General features: G+C 35.6%; 1 protein-coding gene across 2 annotated transcripts in view; it reads right to left on the bottom strand.

Annotated features, from left to right (window-relative positions):
• LOC149136250 (uncharacterized) overlaps positions 1–22,041 on the bottom strand; it is a 167,913-nt gene that overhangs the window by 55,011 nt on the left and 90,861 nt on the right. For both annotated transcript variants that reach the window (XM_089351454.1, XM_089351455.1), the window contains exon 2: positions 828–911. In XM_089351454.1, the coding sequence (XP_089207580.1) occupies positions 828–911 (84 nt within the window). The remainder of the gene's footprint in view (positions 1–827; positions 912–22,041) is intronic.

Here is a 22,041-nt window from a genome sequence, read left to right as displayed (position 1 = left end):
TGCCGAAACGATTTCTTGGAATCCCTTAGAAAAAACTACTTTCAAAAATTTGTAAATATGAATGAAGATCGCTAGGAAAACTTGTGCATTAAATGAGATCCGTATAACGTCCTGCATCATTGATATGAAAGTTATTTAATTAATTAATTATTATTACTATTATTTCACCTTGGGAAAAGATTGAGGATGAGTCGATTACATTATCACTGGTACTTATTTTATGGATCCTGAAAGGATGAAAAGTAAAGTCGACCTCGGTGGAATTTGAACTCAGAACTTAGCGACGGGCGAAATACCGCTAAGCATTTCGTCCAGCGTGCTACCGATTCTACCAGCTCGCCGCCTTCCAATGAGAAGAAGAAGAAGAAGAAGAAGAAGAAGAAGAAGAAGAAGAAGAAGAAGAAGAAGAAGAAGAAGAAGAAGAAGAAGAATAAGAAGAAGAAGAAGAATGAATAAATGAATGAATCTCGAAGTATTAGTGTTCCGACAGATGGTAATGTATCTCTAAATGAAATGGAGTAATTATTCAAATATAAAAGTTTGGCAAGGGAGATAACCAGAATACAGTAATGGACAACAAATGATTCCCTAAATTATAAATGCCTTAGGAATCGCTGCGGACATATATATAACTTAAACATACAACTTACACACATACTCAGCATTCAGAACAAGGCACTTGCCACAGCGCGCATACAACAACAACAACAACGACGACGACGACAACAACAACAACAACAACAACAACAACAACAACAACAACAACAACAATAATAATAATAATAATAATAATAATAATAATAATAATAATAATAATAGGCACTCACTCATCATGGTCACATTGGCATAATTCTCCGGACAGTGAACCAAAAGTAGTTTGTTGCAGGATTTATGGAAATTCTGTACATACCCTATAAAAAGAAAAAAATAGTCGATGTTATTTCAAGTTAATCAATAACATGGTGTAATATACAAAATATATTTACTTTAACGATAAACTATTTGAGAATTTGGATTCAACCTTGTACTAGCTATTCTCAAAGTTGTCCTCTTAAATAGCCGAAGGGAAGTTTTTAGAAACCCTCTTGAACCTCTTGCTGAGTCCACTATAAGAGACTTTGAGAAACACATTGCAAGTTATAGTGCGAAAAGATCATATATGTAGATTTTCATTTTTATTTTGGATTTCAATAGAAAATAGTTATATGTATAGCAGTGATTTGGTGTAATCTGGCTTTACATTTCACAGTAAATGGAAAACTATTAATTCCACGCTCTCTTCCAGGGCGTTATTAGCATTAGGAATTATTTGAAAAACATTCAACCGCAAATAAAAACAGAATTTAGATTCATCTCGCTCGCCAGCAGAAAATCATTTTTATCTCTGTGTCGTTTGTTAATTTGAAAATAGCAGGAAACGTTGGATTCGAATGAGTTTCCTTACTTGCATACATAATTTCATGTATCTTATAAGAGAGGCATATAAATGTTCAGGTTTAATAAATACATTTCCAGAATTCTCAAGTAACATCTATTGTTCGTTATAAGATACTGTACTGCTAATGCCGGCACAATGCACTCGGCAAACTAGACGATCACATAGGACACTGCAAAATTCTGAACAACTTAAAATTTCTTAATCCGACTAAAAGCACAAAATCTCTGTAATAAAGAGAGCGGAAGAGAGGACAGGGCTGAAATGAAACGAGAAAACAACAGAATCATGTGGCTGCATAGCTTGTTAAATTCCAGATAATCAGGATCATCTTAACACTTCTGGTCAAATCAATGAAGTAAGCTCTTTAGTATTTATTTATTGAAATAAGTCCCAGCATACATAGATCGTAATCGGGTCTCTAGGCTTGTGAAACCCCTAGGAAAACGCCCAGTGCACCCAAGCATCAAGACAGCATGGCAGATAATAGATTTACTCGGTGATATGTATAACAATGATATTATAGGTTTCTGTGCACAAGTTAATTAGAATTTTCCAACTGCATTTTTCAGCTTGTATAAAGAGGTTATGGCTGAAGATGCTTATGGTAAAATTTGTGAAAGGTTGAAAAAATGATATGATGAAATTTTATTGATTAGGGTGGAAAAAGCAGGGCAAGAATTCAAAAGATACTCTGCTGATAGATTATTGGTGAAAACTACTTTGATTGTCAATGACCTGAAACGGGATTGCAAAGATGAGGTGGGACGCGTTTTGCTTCTTTTTTTTTTTTTTTTTCATCTCTTCCAATACAGGGGATGCTCACTTTCAATCTTAGAAGTAGAGATTCCAATACGAGTGGAAACAGCGGGAGTCGAAGGGTCCTTCATTCCAATCTTGATGGTAGCTTTTCACAAGCGAGCAGGTCACCTTTATTTATTTTTATTGGTATAATCATTTACTTATACGTGGGGAATTTTTGTTTTGGGGACTGAGGATTGATGGTACTTCAATCTATAGTTGCTTTCAGTGTAAGAGAGAGAAAAAAAAAAGAGAGAGAGAGAGAGTTTACTTAGAGATATAAGAGAGGGTGAAGTTTCCCTTTTAAGGAAAGAGAATGATATTTGTGCAAAATTTATTTTGTGTAATTCATCTGCATTTCTTGGCCTATTTTCAATGTCTTATATTGCTTAATGTTTTTGATTCTAGTCTCGTTTTACTTATAATAATATTTCTATACATACAGGTCATGTAAACGTTTTTCTAACATGAATAAAGGAATGGACACTTGAGGCAAAATAAAATTAAAGTAGTAGCAGCAGCAGCAGCAGCAGCAGCAGCAGCAGCAGCAGTAGCAGTAGTAGTAGTAGTAGTAGTAGTAGTAGTAGTAGTAGTAGTAGTAGTAGTAGTAGCAGTAACTCGTCAGATCCTTGAATGAATTTACCTTCGAATATTCGATATCTTTTCTAAATTGTTCTAAGCGCACGAATATATTCATGACCTAGATTGATGCAGTCAGCGACATCCTTCTTTTTCAATAAATGTTCTAATGTGAGAAGTTACTACTATTACTACTACTACTACTACTACTACTACTACTACTACTACTACTACCTTGTTGAATTTAATGGTGTACTGTGAGAAGTATATGGGCAGCCTCATGAGACATTGGCAAATTTTTGTAGAGAACATTGAAAGCATCTAAAACAAAAAAAATTCTCTCCCGCTGTTCTTTGATCGTTTCGCTATTCATGACGTTGTGTGTCATGAGATAGAATTTAATGCATGGTACCTTAGATTCAGTGGCATGATAAACAGATACTTTTATTATCTTACTATTTCACCACATAGTTCTTGGATCCTGTTAATGAAATGTTAATGATCTTGAAATAATTCGTTCGTCCGTCGGAGATATTTAACACCGATAACAGTGAAGATTCCAGGAAGAGATAAAAACCGAAAATCAATGCTTTTGTGCCTTGTAGGTATATGGAGGAAATGGGGTTGTATAAACAGCAAATTGAAAATGAACGACAGTATAGACATATCTCTGAAAACAGTCTTGATAAAAGTCTCCCCCTAAACGTGGCCACATTATTCAGTGTCTTTTATTTTAAAACTATAGAATGTATAGAATCGGTTATTATTCTTAGTAAATCAAGCAATTGTGTGGAGCGTTAAGGCTCTCTCGCTGATAAACATTTCATTAATAAAAGCATTTTTTTCGTTCTCGGTTGACTAACAATCATTTACTCTGACTACCGTACGACTAATGGTTACTATTTTCAGTAAAACATTTTACAATCCCTTATCGTTCTTTATTTTCACACCATCAATCATTCAACAACTCTAAAATCCACGACTATAATTCCATTTATTTGTTTCCCCTTTTTTTTTTTTGTCTGATTTAGAAATTTATCATGGTTCACTCAAGCTTTAAAATGTCCGCAGTGTTATTGTCTTCTTTACGTCAATTCTAAATTTACTTAGATACTCATTTCTAGCAAAATCGAATTTTCAACTGTTGCACAATAGCTCAACTTTCTTAAGTGATACCCGGATACAGCCGAAAAAAAATGTCAGCTTAATGGAAAAAATAACAATTGATAAAATGTAGATAAACTGTAAATGTGTTTTCTAAAGAGACAGTGTTGTGGACATTCAAATAAAAATAACTAAAGCATTCTATTAGTAGCCTGTGCAGATACCATTGTTTAGATGTTAAAACGATGTTTTACCAGATTATCAGTCATTCTCATCAATAACAATAGTGACAGAGTCTATTATCGATCTTTCTTCGGAGAATTTAATACTACATTGAAATAGACTGAGATAAGTATATATAAAGAAATTAATAATGCAAAGTAGTCTAAATAATAATAATAATAATAATAATAATAATAATAATAATAATAATAATAATAATAATAATAATAATGATAATGATGATGATGATGATGATGATGATGATGATGATGATGATAATAATAATAATAATAATAATAATAATAATAATAATAATAATAATAATAATAATAATAATCTTTTCTACTCTAGGGACAAGGCCCGAAATTTTTGCGGAGGGATTAGATCGACCCAGTACGCAACTGGTACTTAATCTATCGACCCCGAAAGGATGAAAAGCAAAGTCGACCTCGGCAGAATATTATTATTATTATTATTATTATTATAAGAGCACTCAGAGAGCGCAAACCTCCACGAAGGTAACACCAACGTCCTCACAACGATTAGCCAGAGATGATTTTTAAAATGAATATCTGAAATAATCTCGACTTCTCTCACGAACGAGAATACTAAAAATTAACCTGACAGCTCTCAAAATTTAAGTAAAAGAACCGGAAAAATAATCCAGAATACTTGTCCGGTACCTCATCGATCCCAATGGTAGTCATGGAATGTGAAGATGGCTGTAGAAAATTTAGTAACAGTGATAAATAGTTTATCCTTATCTAATACAAGCCAAAGTTAATAAATTCACCATTCAAAATAGCTACAGCCTAAAGGGAGATAATTGAGAAAGACTTGAAAGTTAACGTAAGATCGTAATCACGTAAAGTAAATATAACAAATAATGCAGAATCCTTGTCCGGTACCGGATCGATCCCAAAATCTAATCACTTCATGCCAGTCATGAGGCCAAATATCCCTGAAAGTTTCATCCGAATCCATCATGCAGTTCTTGAGTTATATTGTCCACGGACAAACTAATAAACACGACTGAAAACAAAACCCCTGCCTTCGCTAAGGCGGAGGTAATAATAATAGTTTCAAATTCTGCCACAAGGGCAGTCATTTATGGAGAAGAAATAAGTAGAGTACATCGACCCCAGTGTTTCACTGGTACTTAATTTATCGACCCCACAAAGATAAAAAGCAAAGCTGACCTCGGCGGAATTTAAACTCAGACGATAGCGACGGGTGAAATACCGCTAAGCCTTTCGGTCAGCATGCTAACGATTCCGCCAGCTTGCCGCCTTAATAATGATAATAATAATGGTTCCTTTATTAACCGCAAGTGTGAGTAACAAGATCAATGAAGATAGAAGACGGTACAGGATGATATTGCATGGGTAACGTGTACATAAGAGAAATAACAAAAATACACCAAAGAAAAGTTCGTCAACAGAAGGAGAGCTACGAAATCCGATCCTAAAGAATTTTATCAGAAAATAAGTAAAAATAAAATAGAAATCAAAGTACTGTGAACATCATGTGAAGTAAACTTCTTTAGTAGAGTAAGGAGAGCAATGATATCAGTACAGAGGAGATTGTTTTAAAACAATGAGCAAGAACCTAAACAATAAGAAGAAAGTCATAACAGCATGAGAATTGGTTCAGGTTATAAAACCAAACAACTGAAAAACACCGGAAAATATGATCTTACACTTCCGAGTAATATATTTAACAGGGACACAGACAAAGTGTTAGTTGAGTTTAAGAAGATAGGAAAAAGCTGGTAACAACTAACTCACTGAAAAGAAAAGCCATTTTAATCTCTTAATATAAATAAGTAGTAAATCCTAAATCTAAAAACTCTTGAGTTTCTTTCTACAGCTAATAATGTCCTTTCTGCAATGATATCGCAAATGATGAACATCAAGATGTACTAACTTATTTCAGAAGAGACGGTGCAATGATTCTCATGACTGCGAAGGTCAATTATTGATCAACAATGCTATGGATGAAGGAAAAAGAGAACGATCTAAGTATAGCATGGATTGACAGCTAGAAAGTTTGTGACAATGTTTCTCACTTGTGGATCTTGAAAACTTGAGTAAAATAGTGCCAAGAACTGTTTAAAATTTAGGGCACAAGGCCAGTAACTTTAGAAGCAAGGGGTTAGTTGGTTACATCGACTGCAGTACTTGACTGGTACTTATTTCATCGAACCCCGAAAGGATGAAATGCAAAGTCAACCTTGGCGGAATTTTAACTCAGAACGTAAAGACGAACCAAATGCTGCTAAGCTCAGTTTATTTTCAGACAAAAGTTCTTTAAATCTATTAACTTTGGTATTTATTTCTACTTTTCTCTGAGATAATGCTTTGTTTACCTTTCAATGCATTGAGTGCCATTACACAGATTTGACATGTAGAAAACCAAATAAGATATTCCGAAGTAATCGATTAGTCATCTTCGTTGTTAAACACAGACCGATAATCTTTAGCTCTTACACTCTTCTTAATGCTTTTATTTTATTATCTTCTCTTGGTTCTCTGGTGTCAACGACCTTATCATCAGCTATTAGTAGTACCATTATTACATCTACATGTTTATTTCCCTGGCTAGTCATATTTCCATATTATGCGACAACTCCATCTCAGTAATAGGTTTAAACACACTAGCAGTGCCTTATTGGACAATCAATAAACCGAAACCGAAGCGCGACCAGCATTATCACTATTACCTACTATAATAATCGTAGTATGATAAACGAACTGTGGTGTGAAAGAAACAGTGACGAGTTTCCAAACTGAATGTCATACACCATATATTTCCGCTCAGTTAATGTTCGGAGTTCAAAGCCCGATGGGATGCGACGAAGATATAATTGACAAAGAGATGATTTCTCTTATTCACAGACTTGAAACCACCACAGTTAATGCCTCTCGCTGTTACTGCCACCGTCAAAACAATCACCGTAATTGCAATACTGACGATAGGTTACAGAGGTCAACGATCTGAAAACATTTAGTTCCAATTTCAATGGGATTGAGAGGTTGAGAGTTTCCATAACCTTCGTATATTCTGTAATCATTCCTCATTTATATTTTTCGTTTCATTTTTGATAATATGATTCTCTTTCTCAACTTATTCTCTTAAAACATACATACACGTACACAAACACACTTACAAACATCCATATATAAATGTACGCATATATACATACATACATACATATGTAGATAGATAGACAGACAGACAGGCGGACGGACGCACAAACAGATGGACAGGCAGGCAACAGACACACAGACATACATAGATGTGGTAGGATATCATTTATATATATATATATATATATATATATATATATATATATATATACACACACACACACACACACACACACACACACTAGTAGAAATACCCGGCGTTGCCCGGGTTAAAGAACATGATGAAATTTTAAAACGCGCTCTAGATTACGCAAGTCTCAACTGCTAGTAGCTGAAGTACCAACTTTATACTCATTTTTTTTAAACCTTGTACTTATTCTATGAGTCACTTTAGCTGAACCGTTAGGTTACGGGTCGTAAACACGCCAACGCCGGTTGTCAAGCGTTAATGAGTGTCAAACGCAAACACAAAGACACACACATAAATATATACATATATATATGTGTGTGTGTGTGTGTGTGTGTGTGTGTGTGTGTGTGTGTGTGTGTGTGTGTGTGTGTGTGTGTGTGTGTGTGTGTGTGTGTGTGTGTGTACGGGCTTTTTTCAGTTTCCGTCTACCAAATCCACTCACAAGGCTTTGGTCGGCCCGAAGCTATAGACAATTGCCCAAGGTGCCACACAGTGGAGCTGAACCTAGAACCAAATCGTTGGGAAACAAGCTTCTTTCCGCATAGCAACGCCTACGCCTATATGTATATATATTTGTGCATGTTTGCACGTATGTGTCCGCGCGCGCGCGTGTGTATGTATGTGTGTGTGTGTGTATCTTGGCTTCTATTTAAGGCCGTTGGTAATTCTGAGAAACAGTAAAGCGGTAATTGATTCTGCTGTACGAGACTAATCCCCAACCAATTTTAGTCTGAGGTAAACTTTGCCTACTTGGTTTCTGAAATTGACGAATAGGTAAGGAATTCATCATCCCCTTTGTACGGCACGTAATAAATTGCAAGATGTAATGCAAGTGTCTCAGAATAGCTAATCAAGTGGATAGATGATAATAGAATGCCGAATACTTTCAGTGTTGAATGCCAGCCACGTCGCTTTCTGAGTGGCAATTTATATATATATATATTTACATCATACACAGATAGATAGATAGATAGATAGATAGATAGATAGATAGATAGATAGATAGATAGATAGATCACGTGAAACACAGTGTCTCAAATGATATATGTACATTTATAGTTTATCACTTACGGTTCACTATGACGTACTTATGTTACTCTCAACGCCTTCCACCTCTTACATCAATCATGTTTTATTCATACATACATGTGTGTGTGTGTGTGTGTGTGTGTGTGTGTGTGTGTGTGTGTGTGTGTGTGTGTGTGTGTGTGTGTGTGTGTGCATGTATCAAGGTATGTATATGCACACACAGAGGTAAGCACATAGGTGCAAGACAATGTGGAAGAAATAGTACTCGAATACCAAAGGTAGAGTAATATACCATTTTATCAAGACTGAAAAAGTCATCACAAAACTGTTGCTCAAAGTTTCACGTGAGCCTTCATCAGACAATTACGATAATACAGAATTTCAGTATTATCACAAATGTCTGATGAACGATCACGTACATTCTGAGTAGTAGTTTGTGAGAGGGGGCAGGGAGAAAGAGAGAGGGGAGGGAGAAAGAGAGAGAGGGGAGAGGGAGAGAGAGGGGAGAAGGAGAGAGAGAGAGGGGAGAGGGAGAGAGAGAGGAGAGAGGGAGAGAGAGAGGGGAGAGGGAGAGAGAGAGGAGAGAGGGAGAGAGAGAGGGGGAGAGGAAGAGAGAGAGGGGGAGAGGGAGAGGGAGAGAGAGAGGGGGAGAGGGAGAGGGAGAGGGAGGGGCGGAGCGTGGCTGTGTGGCTGTGTGGCAAGAAGCTTGCTTTCCAACCACATGGTTCCGGGTTCAGTTCCACAGCGTGGCACCTTGACCCAGTGTTTTCTGCTATAGCCTTGTGAATGAATTTGGTAGACAGAAACTGAAAAAGCCCGTCATATATATGTGGTGGGGGGGGGGGGTATGCACACGATATGTCGTATGATTTCGTACAATAAAGGAGTGGTTATTTTTTTCTTTTGAAAATCCCATTTAACCCTATGTGTATAATGTATAATGTTAATTTGCGGTCATTTTACTAGCACTACTATCAACTTGCGGACGAAGGCTAGAAACAGTCGAGATACAAGTTATCTTATCTACGAATAATTAATATAAAGACTGTGTGTATGTGTGTGTGTGTGAACACTTCTGTTTCTGAACTTCATTAAATAACAATTTAAATGTTAATGATTATAATGATGAATCGCTTAGATCGACCGTATATAATTCCCTATCGTTTAAAGGATTATGTGTGTCGTCCCCCACAACAACTGCATATATATATATATATATATATATATATATATATATATATATATATATACTGTTATCCTGAGCAAAAACATTACTTTATCCCATCTTCTCTCTCACTGTCTCTCTCTCCCCCTCCCCCTCTTTTTCTCTCTCATTCAGACAATAATTAGTTAACACAAGAGGAATTAGTTCACTGTTAAATTATGAAACGTGATGTGTAACATACACACCATGTGACCTACGATATTATAAGCTAAACATTTTGGTTGGTTTCTCTCAGAGATTACACACGGCAACTCTGGATACTAGTTATTCTCCAAGCTAATGTAAATAATTATATATTATAGGCGCATGGCTTAGTGGTTAGAGCGTCGGGCTCACAATCATGAGGTAGTGAGTTCGATTTCCGGACCGGGCTGTGTGTTGTCTTCTTGAGCAAGACACTTTATTTCACGTTGTTCCAGTTCACTCAGCTGTAGAAATGAGTTGCAACGTCACTGGTGCCAAGCCATACATGCCTTTCCCTTGGATAACATTGGTGGCGTGGAGAGAGGAGTCTGGTATGCACGGGTGGTTGCTGGTCTTCCATAAACAACCTTGCCCGGACTTGTGCCTCGGGGTGGAATTCTCTAGGTGCAATCCCAAGGTGATTTACGACGTCGAGGGTTCCAGCTGATCCAATCAACGGAACAGCCTGCTCGTGAAATTAACGTGAAAGTGGCTGAGCACTCCACAGACACGTCTAGCCTTAACGTAGTTCTCGGAGATATTCAGCGTGACACAGTGTGACAAGGCTGACCCTTTGAATTACAGGCACAACATAAACAGGAAGTAAGAGTGAGAGAAAGTTGTGGTGAAAGAGTACAGCAGGGTTCGCCACCATCCCCTGCCGGAGCCTCGTGGAGCTTTAGGTGTTTTCGCTCAATAAACACTCACAACACCCAGTCTGGGAATCAAACCGTGATCCTATGATCGCGAGTCCGCTGCCCTAACCACTGGGCCATTGCGCCTCCACAATATATGTTGCTTATATCTAAATTAATCAATAGAAGTTACCTCCAGGGTTGAAAGCTTGTCGAAATGGGACAATCTATACATTATACACTACACTTATCTACAACAACAAACCAATCCTGCCACCTCTGTCCTACCGTCTTAATTGATTCGAAAACTGACATCTGTCACTATTGCTCATATTAATATCATTGTTATGACTATAACTAATAAAACCACTAAGACAAATATCTTTATCATCGTATCATATTCATTATCACGTCGTCATCATCATCATCATCGTCGTCATCATCATCATCATCGTCGTCATCATCGTCGTCATATCGAGTATGTTCAAATTGCTTAAATATGGGATTCGTGACATAAGAGCACCGAATAACATTCTAAACAGTGTATGAGCCTCTCTTACTAGTTTCTGTGTGTGTGTATGTATATGTGCGGTGTGTGTATGTGTTTGTGTGAGCGTATATTTGTGCGTATGTACGTACATACACACATGCGCTGATATATATATATATATATATATATATATATATATATGTATATATATATATATATATATATATATATATATATATATATATATATATATATATATTGGTTGCTGTGCATTGATGTCTCCTTAAATACAAACACATACACGCATGTGTACGCTTGTATGTATGTATGTATGTAGGTAGGTAGGTAGGTAGGTAGGTAGGTAGGTAGGTAGGTAGGTATGTAGGTATGTATGTAGGTAGGTATGTGTGCGTGCGTGCGAGTGTATTATCAATTAATCCGACAATGAAGCGGCGGAGACATTACCATTATGTTTGCAGACGGCTGAGATCAATGCAAGTAATTTGTCAAGTTTTGAATTCCTGAAAGTCCACGCATGGATAGGAAAGAAATAACTAAATGCAATAATTCTGGAGGCTTTAAACTACTGCCCTGAGCCTAATGATTCGTAGGGCAGGTTACCAGGTTTCCATTAAGCATATGTTACCGAGGTCACAACATTCCCCCTGGACCGGACGATGGTCCGTGGCAAGGTTAGTTATTTACAATTGAGTGGATTGGAGCAATGTGAAATGAAGTATTTAGCACAAGAATAAAACGCACAGCCCGGTCCGGGAATCGAAACCACGATTTTGCGATCGTGAGTGCAACGCCCCTACCATTAGAGCACGCGCCGAATAAAGCGCTTTCTGTTTTTGAAGTTTAATAGGAGGATGAAGTTTAATAGAAATGTAACGAAGAGGAGTGACGAAGAGGAGTGACGAAGGGGAGTGACGAAGGGGAGTGAACATGTCGAGGTAGGCCGAGGTGGAGGTCGAGGTGATATGCAACTTATCGTTTGGGAATAAGATAAGGCGGCAAGCTGACAGAATCCTTACCGCAGCGGACAAAATGCTTAGTAACATTTTGTCCGTCTTTGTGTTCTGGGTTCAAATTCCGCTGAGATTGACATTGATTTCCATCCTTTCGTATTTGATAAAACAAGTACCAGTTGAGTACTGGGGCGTTGTAATCTGCTTATGCCCTCTTGTGACATTTCAGACCTTGTGCCTATAATAGAAAGAATTATAATCCTTTCTACCATAGGCACAAGGCCTGGATTTTGTGGGGAGGTTGCAGTCGATCACATTGACTCCAATATTCAACTGGTACTTAATTTATCGACCCCGAAAGGGTGAAAGACAAAGTCGACCTCGGCGGAATTTAAACTCAGGACGTAGAGGCAGACGAAATATCGCTAAGCACTTCCCCCGGCATGCTACCGATTCTGCCAGCTCGCCGCCTTTAGAAAGAATTATAATGTCGGAAGAAGATTGACTTATAGACTTGGTAGATGTGATAGAGAGATAAAATAGATCGTATTTAGGCCAATGGTTTTAGCGTGGTATCAATAAACTATGACATTTTTTTTAGATGTGGCTATTGTAGAATATTGTATGTAGATAGATCTGCGGAGATGAGTTGATAATAGAGAATGAGATATATTTGTCTTTAACAATAATAAAATGTTGTTTGCATGTTGTTATTTTTTGTTGTTGTTATTGTTGTTATTGTCTCGTTCCGAGTCAGCCCTGATCGCACATCAAAAATATTCCAACAGCAATCATCTGTTGCTAACTCTAGTTTGTTAGACAACTATGCAGAGGTTCTCGGGCGTTCAAAAAGAAAGGGTGTCATGGATCATACTAAGAGTGAAGGTTACAGACATTGGTTCAGAGCGTGGACAGGTTTGACTTTAGATGTCTATTAAACTGAGATTGGTGTTCCTCAATTACGTACATACATACATACATACATACATACATACATAAATACATACATACATACATACATGTATATATACATTTAACGCGGTTTCAATTTTATCGTAATTTTGTGAGATTGAAAGTCTCGAAGGATTTGCTGGATCGTTTATGGAAATTACTGGGATTTTAAGAATAATAGTTCTTAATGCAACGGGCGAAAATAGCAATTCGCGCGTTATTTTGTGTGTGTGTGTGTGTGTGTGTGTGTGTGTGTGTGTGTGTGTGTGTGTGTGTGTGTGTGTGTGTGTGTGTGTGTGTGTGTGTGTGTATTCAAAATAACACACGCGAGTTGCTATTTTCGCCTGTTGCATTAAAAGATATTAGTCTTAAAGCCCCTGTAATTTCCATAAACGCATCTAGCAAATCCATAGAGATCTTCAGCGCCATAAAATAGTAATAAAATTGAAGCCGCGTTAATTGCAATTTGTTCTTGCATTAATTAACCTTTCATTTTCTTTTAATAATTACCATAAACATAGGTTTATAGTGATACATTTATAATATAGTGATATAGCTCATTGAATCATTCATATTATACTCCTGGTATTTCTTTAGTTTACCTAGGATGGGCGAAGGACAAAAAGAACTCTGACTGGATTTGAACATAGAAAATAAAGGGACGAAACCATATACCGTAAGGGAGTCACTTCTACAATACACATTTGTATTTTCGTATAAATTTTATTTATATTTATACCTTTTACTTGTTTTAGTTACTGGACTGTGGCCAGGCTGGAGCACCGCATTCATAGGTTTAGTCGAGCAAATCGACTCCAGTACTTATTTCTTTAGAGTCTAGTCCTTACTTACTCTATTGAATATTTCTATCAACCTCTAAGTTACAGGACCGCAAGCAAACGAACCGCCATTTCACAATCGATAAGAGGACACACACAAGACAAACGCAAAAGCACACACATATATACACAGTTTCTGTGTATATCACAGTTTCTGTCTTCCAAATTCACTCGCAAGTTATTTGTCGGTTTGGTGCTATTGTAGAAGACAGTTGCTCGAGGTGTCGTACAGTGGAACATAACCTGAAGGCATATGATTGTCAAGTGAGCTTCTTAACTACACAGCCACGCCTGATCCTATAAAACATTTGTGTAGATTTTTCTTTTATTAGATCAATAAATTTTATGCGATCAACGTATCATCTGAACTGATCTCCAATATAAAGGTGAAGTTTAACAGGAACATAGTTTGAGAATATAAACCAAGCTTTTATACTAGAAATGATATCGGAGTGCAACCAAGACTAAAGCAGAGGGGGCATGCTCCATAGGACGGTGTCTTTTACTTTGTGGATGATCTAGCATAAGTCATATCAGCTTCCTCTAGAGACTGCAGGCTGTGTATTCATTTCTATGTCAGCTGCATATATTTAGGTAAACGATTCAGAATTATGAGATTGCAGAGTTTAGCTGCATATGAGGAAATGGAAAGCGACAAAACTCTCGACTTGAGCAGACAAAACGAAAATGAAGTGAAATACATTAGTTGCTATGTACATTTGGTATTGATTTAGCTGTATTAGTACGCCATTTGTATGTACAGAAATATATGTGTGCACGTCTCGTTTGAGATATAGATGGAGGAGTAGAGAAGACGGGTGGAAGATATACCTACTCTCTCTCTCTCTCTCTCTCTCTCTCTCTCTCTCTCTCTCTCTCTCTCTCTCTCTCTCTCTCTCCTCTCTCTCTCCCTCTCTCTCTCAATCTATCAAATGATCCGTGTTTGTCTTTCTGATTGTATATGTTCATATAATATTATATATATATATATGACTGTATATATGTATACATATACATGTATGTGTATTCATGTATATATGTATATGTATGCACATATATATATATATGCATACATGTATGTATATATATATGTGTGTATGTGTGTGTATGCATATACACACATGTATGTATGTATATATATATATATATATATATATATATATATATATATATATAGTGCAAAAAAATAATGCAACCTGAAGATGAGGTTTAAAAGCAAACAGGGAGTGTGCTAGGGCTGACGCTCAGGAAATGAAAAAAAAATAAAAAGGAGGAAATATCTTTTATTCACTCTTCTTCTAGAAGAAAGGTTAGACAAGAAGAGGAAAAAAACAGGGGAGGGAAAATGGCTGAAATCATTCGATTAAGAGAACTTTCCATTATACCTTTAGATATATATTCATGTTACATCAGAGTGCTCGATGCATGACGCAGAGCCACAGTAATAACGTAATATCGATGTAAATATATGTGTGCACAATAATACAATATTAAATTACACAATAGTTTTATCTAATATAAATGTAAATACACGTGTACACAATGTAGAGTATATGGATATGAAATATCAATATAAACATTAACTTTGCCAGCTGCAAGGGACACAGATCTTCGTATCGTCATCAACGAGCAAAATGAGGGTTGTATCATAGAATTGTTCTATATAGATTTATGCACTGGGTAGTTGTATGCTTTCAATGACTGCAATGATGGTGAAATTATTGTTTTGTGAACTTTTTCGCTCGGCAAAAAGGATCTGTTGTGAAGCTATGTTGATAAACATGAAAAATGCCAACCTCGTGTAAATATAATGCATTCTAAGCAGACACGAGGGCGCGTTTCACCAAATAAAGTTGGGAGCTAAATACGGGTATTTCTCAATGTGTATTACATTTGGTTAGAAATGCACTTAAATGATTTTTAGGAACAAAGAGCAAAAAACGTAATAAAAAATAAAAATGTCTTTAATATTAATATCGCATTTCTAAAAGAATTTTCCGTGTAAATTTTTACACGTATAATAGATTATATTAATTTGGCTTCGCTTCATGCATCGTTCACTCTGTGATATTTTGAGATAGAATGAGAAATATACGTAACTGATATGTGTGGGCTGGGGTATATGTGTGCGTGTGTGTATGTATTTTTATTAAGTATATTATATGCATCTGTTAGATTGTGTTTTTATTTTGGTTGTTGCTCTTCTATGTTCCTGAAAACAAAGATACACACGGAGATTTATTGAGTAATTTCTGTATTTAGTTCCCAGTTTCCATTGATGAAACGAGCCCTGTTCTATGTATAGAGCAAAATACACAAACACATAATAGGGCGAATTCGGCACTTCCCATGTTCTTCACAAAATATTCATACGCTGAACAGAACAATATTTCATAAAGCAGTTTCACTGCCACCTCAAGTTTCATATGAGACAGTACAGTCCGTACCTATAAATAGAACTGCTGTACAATCTATGTCTATCTTCTTCGCTGATGACGATGCAATGTTTGTTGGAAACCTATAGGTCCGGGACAAAAGTCGATAGTTACTATTTTATATATATATGATTAAGGTGGCTAATGAAAAAATTCACCGTCACTAATAGTGACTAAGGTTGTAGAGCAGCACCAGCATTGCTAGAAACAAGAGTCAAAGACTCTTTAGCCACTAACAAAACACAGTTCTATGTACTGACAAAGGAGACAGCCTCCCCACAGCAAGCGAGGGCATCAGATTAGCACACTAATTTCGCATGAAACTAATGCTCATCGATGATGCTACTCCATCGCTGGTGGTGAAACTGAATTGTCAATATTTATAGAATTTACTATATGAATCAACAGCTGATTCAGCAAAACGGTAATGTGAAAATTATAGAATGATTATGGTGGCTGTGTGTATGTATGTATATATGTATGTATGTATGTATGCATGCATGCAGGCAGGCATGTTGTATGTATCTATGTGCATACATGCAAGTGCGAATGTATAGAAATATATATATATATATATATATATATATATATATATATATATATATATATATATATACGTATGTATGTATGTATGTATGTATGTATGTATGTATGTATGAATGAACAAAAAACAACAGATGGATTGTGGTTCATTACAGCTGTTTCAGAAATGTTTTTATTGATGAACAGAAGCATTACATCATGCAAAAGTAAATGTTTTCATCAGGTGAATACATGTAAGAATTAAACATCTTGAACATCTCAATAACAAGTCTAAAGTGTCATTTTTGACTCTACCGACCAAAATTCGGTTAGAGAGTTGGCCATTTGTGATTGTACACACAACCGGATCATAGATCTGTGTTTGCTTTAGTAAGTACATATTTTTCTTCAAATACTGTTTGTACACGATAGCGATATCACTGACGCGACCTTGATGTTTTAGTATTTAAGGACCTTATTTGCTTGAATCCCGAAATTTAAGCTCACTGTTGAAATAGCTGCCTGCAAAGCATTGTTACCACAGTGAGCTAACGAGGAAGATTCTATACTCCGTGCAGAAGAGAAAATGTATGAACATATTGAATAATGTAAACTTTGATAGGAAACTTCTAAAAGAAAAGACTGTGATAAACATGTTTGAAACGCCATAAGCCTGAAGAGATAAGATCAATTTAGGATGAACAACACCACTAACAACAACAACAACAAAAAGCTACAACAATGGCAACAACGTTGGTACAATCCCTCCCAACCACCAACAACCTGAGTATAACTACGTCCTATCAATCACTCAGGATTCCAAAGGATCTTAGGCTACTGCGCTTCCTCTTGTGACAAAGGTATGTACAAAAAAATGCGGCTCTCAATATTGATCAAATGATTCAAATATGTTACCAGAAAACCTTATTTCTTCGGACATTTCTCCTGCGGCTCCTGGATAAGAGGGAAAAATACAATATGAATAAAGAGTGAATAGCCATTTTATGTTTGTTCCGGCCTGTTTCATTTACATATTCGCAACTTGAAATCTTTTTTGTAAAAGATGCTTTTGACAGGTTGTCCAGATAATTGATCGTGTTTATGTGTGTCAGTCACTAAATACGGCTTATATATATATATCACATTGAAATAAATCTTTAACTAGTTTCAGCTACAGAGCTGCAGCCATATACATACCTCTTATTTTATATCTTTTTACTAATATTCATATATATATATATATATATATATATATATATATATATATATATATATATATATATATATATATGTATATACACATATATGTATATACATATATATATATATATATATATATATATATATATATATATATATATATGTATATACACATATATGTATATACATATATGAGTGTATATGTATATGGGTGTAGGTATACATGTGGAGACACGTGAGAGTGTATGTGTGTATATATGTATATATGTGTGTATGGAGACGTATGTGTATGTGTGTACATGTAAACATATATAAGCTTGTGTGTGTGTATGTGCATATGTATCGATGTATATATGGAGGTATAGCTATATGTATGTATGTACATATGTACGCATGTGTGTATGTGAGTATGTATGCGTATATATGTAAATGTGTGTGTGTGTGTATCTGTGCGCGTGTATGTGGGTGCATGTGTATCTGTATGTGTGTATATGTATATGCATGCATATGTGAGTGTATATATGTGTTTGTGTGTATATGTGTTTGAGTGTATGGTTATACATAAAAAATACATATAAATATATATTGGTGTGTACATCTAAGTATAGGTATATGTGTGTGGGGGGGTACGTGTGGGCATGTGGGTGGTGGTGTGCGGTGCGTGGGCGTGGGCGGGTATAATTAATGAATTAATTAATACACTATCGTTATAGGAAGATCCGATAGGAAATCTTGATGTACAGGGGGGATGAATTTTTGGCAAGGGATTTTTACGCTGTAAACCGGGCGGTGTACGTCGCTGGATTTCGGTTGACTGGTTTGTTTACATTCTGTAAGAAAATAACGATGGTAGGTTGCGTGCCGTCGATTATTCTTTCACCCTCTTGGATGATGTGTGTTTTGCTAATAATAGTATTGGTGATGGCAATAATGCGACCCTGATGAGATGGAGTATCCAGAAATTTGTAATATGTTGTAATTTGTTACAATATTTTACGAGACATCTGATGATGTGGTTTATTTTTCCGGGATACCCTATTGAAATGTGCATAGGTTTGGCTTATTGTGGTTGTTTCTGTTATTATAATTGTTGCTGCAATAAAGTATCTTCAATGCATTGATTTTGAGCTCTATCCTTTAAGAGACATGTATATATATATATATATATATATATATATATATATATATATATATATATATATATATATATTCTTATTTAGATAGATAGATAGATAGATAGATAGATAGATAGATAGATAGATAGATAGATAGATAGATAGATAGATAGATAGATAGATAGATAGATAGATAGATAGATAGACAGACAGATAGATATAGGCGCAGATGTGGCTATGTGGAAAAAAGTTGCTTGGACAAATTTTTTCTACTATAGCCTCAGGCTGACTAAAGCTTTGTGAGTCGATTTGGTACATGGAAGCTGAAAGAAGCGTCGTAAATGTGCTTGCGTGTGTGTGTGTCCTTTTTTTATTTTTTGTCCCCTGCCACCGCTTGAAAACCAGTGTTGGCGTGTTTACATCCCCGTAATTTAGCGGCTCGGCTGATAGAATAAGTAGCAGGCTTTAAAAAAAAATAAGTATAGGGCTCGGTTCACTCGACTAAAAATTCTTCAAAGTGGTGCCCTAGCACGACCACAGTCGAAAAATTCAAACAAGTAAAGGGTATATATATATATATATATATATATATATATATATATATATATACACACACACACACATACATACATACATACATACATACATACATACATACATACATACATACATACATCGTATAAAGTGAAAGAAACGTGCATCATAGTTTAATTTATTGATTTAGTATTACGCATCTGCTTAGACACATCGCTTTCTTCATTTACAAATGCGTATATTCTTAATTCGTACCGTTAGATTAGAGTAAGAGCTTATTGTGTTTTATCCCATATTTAGCCTCAGTGAGATAGACTAATTTGCTCCACATGTCTTCTAGTAACCAGCTGTGTTGATACACACACATACATATATATGTATATATATATATATATATATATATGTAAAATTGGTTTTGCAAGAAGTCCTTCCACACTCTTGGATGATTGGCAGCTAATATTTTCCAATTATCTTTCGAGATATTGCTTATTAAGCCGTCATGTCCACGCAGATATGAAAACATACGTTGTGTAAATGTGAGAATATTTTCAACAAAATATCTTTTAAGCATTAACAGAAGAATGAGAAGGAAAAAAAGGACAGTTAGAAATAAAAGCTTTCACTTTGTTTTGTTTAATATCACAGATATATTTGACAGTTAAAATGCAGAATTGTTATTTCGTTCGGTCTTATTTTAATATTTTGAATACTGTCTTCTTCTAATGCTTATTCTAATATTAGTCAGCTGCAAACTTCAAATAATGAGGCATAGAGCAGACGAAAGCCATCAATAATTATTAGTAAAATCTTAACAAATATCTTTAATTACATTCAAATTCATTGTTACAAAATGTCCAAGTCTAACGCTTGATAAATATTTTCCTCCTGCATCAAATTATCAGCTTTCATATAAAGACATTTAACAGATAAAAATTACAACATGACCATAACTACTTTAATCCTTTCGTGATTACATTACTAAGTTAGGCTGTCAATGCATTTCTATTAATTTTGAATATAATGAAGATTGTAGAGGAGTTCAACAAAATATCTGTAACATTATATAGTGGTATATATTATGTTAGTATTGACCAACTAAATATCTTAAGATATCTGAATATATCCATCTTATAAATGTTTGATTGAAATTTCACTTTAAATATGAATGCTTTGATACGTATGGTCTCGGATTTATTGGGATTAAAATTATTAATAAAAAAATCAAGAGTTTAAAACATGTTTAAGTAGTGAGGCATAATTGTTTCAGTGTTAAATAATCTAAACTAATTTCTCTTATCGAGGATAACAAGCAACCTTCCACGAACTAAATGAGAGGGAGCCTCCCTTTTGTTGCTCGACATAAAAGAAATAACAGCCAAATCGTCCTCGAATGCCACAGTACTGTCTTAAATAAAAGACAAAGAGGTTAACGAGATCATTAATACATAGTTTGAAAATACACATAATGAATTTGATACACAAAAATATACAAATGAATGAACTGAAACACACGACTAGTCTTGTATTTTATTTCGCTTAAAAGTATTGATTCAGCTTCACTGTTGAGGTCTCTCCTGTGTATTTTGAATGTTTAAATATTAAAATTCCTTTTCTGTAAATTAGCAAACCAAAAAGCTATCCAGTTAGTTTCGGATTAGACCAATCAATTCTAATTATCAATCCATATTACATTATAAAGTAATTATATTTTACTCAGTTGGAAAAATTGTATCAAATTATTTCACAGCTATATGTTTTAATTGATCTCATTATTTCAGGAACCAGTCACGGCTGTTTAATAACAACAACAAAATTCTCTTCATCTTTCGTCAATCGAAATAGTAACTTTTTTCAAAGCCAATAATTCATTATCGTGTATTTGATAAAATAATTTCAAATTTTGGCGCAAAACCAGCAAACTTAGGGAAAGTGAGGAAAATCGATTACATGGGCCCCAGTAATCAACTGGTACTTATTTTATCAAAATAGTCGACCTTGACGGAATTTGAACGTAAAACCGTAATAAATGCTACTAAATATTTCGGTCGGCGTGCTAACGATTCTTATTTCTTTACTACCCACAAGGGACTAAACATAGAGGGGACAAAGAAGGACAGACAAACGGATTAAGTCGATTATATCGACCCCAGTGCGTACTTATTTAATCGACCCCGAAAGGATGAAAGGCAAAGTCGACCTCGGCGGAATTTGAACTCAGAACGTAACGGCAGACGAAATACCTATTTCGTTATTGCCCACAAGGGGCTAAATAAACATAGAGGGGACAAACAAGGACAGACAAAGGGATTAAGTCGATTACATCGACGCCAGTGCGTAACTGGTACTTAATTTATCGACCCCGAAAGGATGAAAGGCAAAGTCGACCTCGGCGGAATTTGAACTCAGAACGTAATGGCAGACGAAATACCGAT

The sequence above is a fragment of the Octopus bimaculoides genome, chromosome 4, assembly GCF_046866305.1.
Source record: "Octopus bimaculoides isolate indiv1 chromosome 4, ASM4686630v1, whole genome shotgun sequence".
NCBI classification, from domain to species: Eukaryota; Metazoa; Mollusca; class Cephalopoda; order Octopoda; family Octopodidae; genus Octopus; species Octopus bimaculoides.
This window is presented reverse-complemented; position numbering and strand designations above follow the sequence as displayed.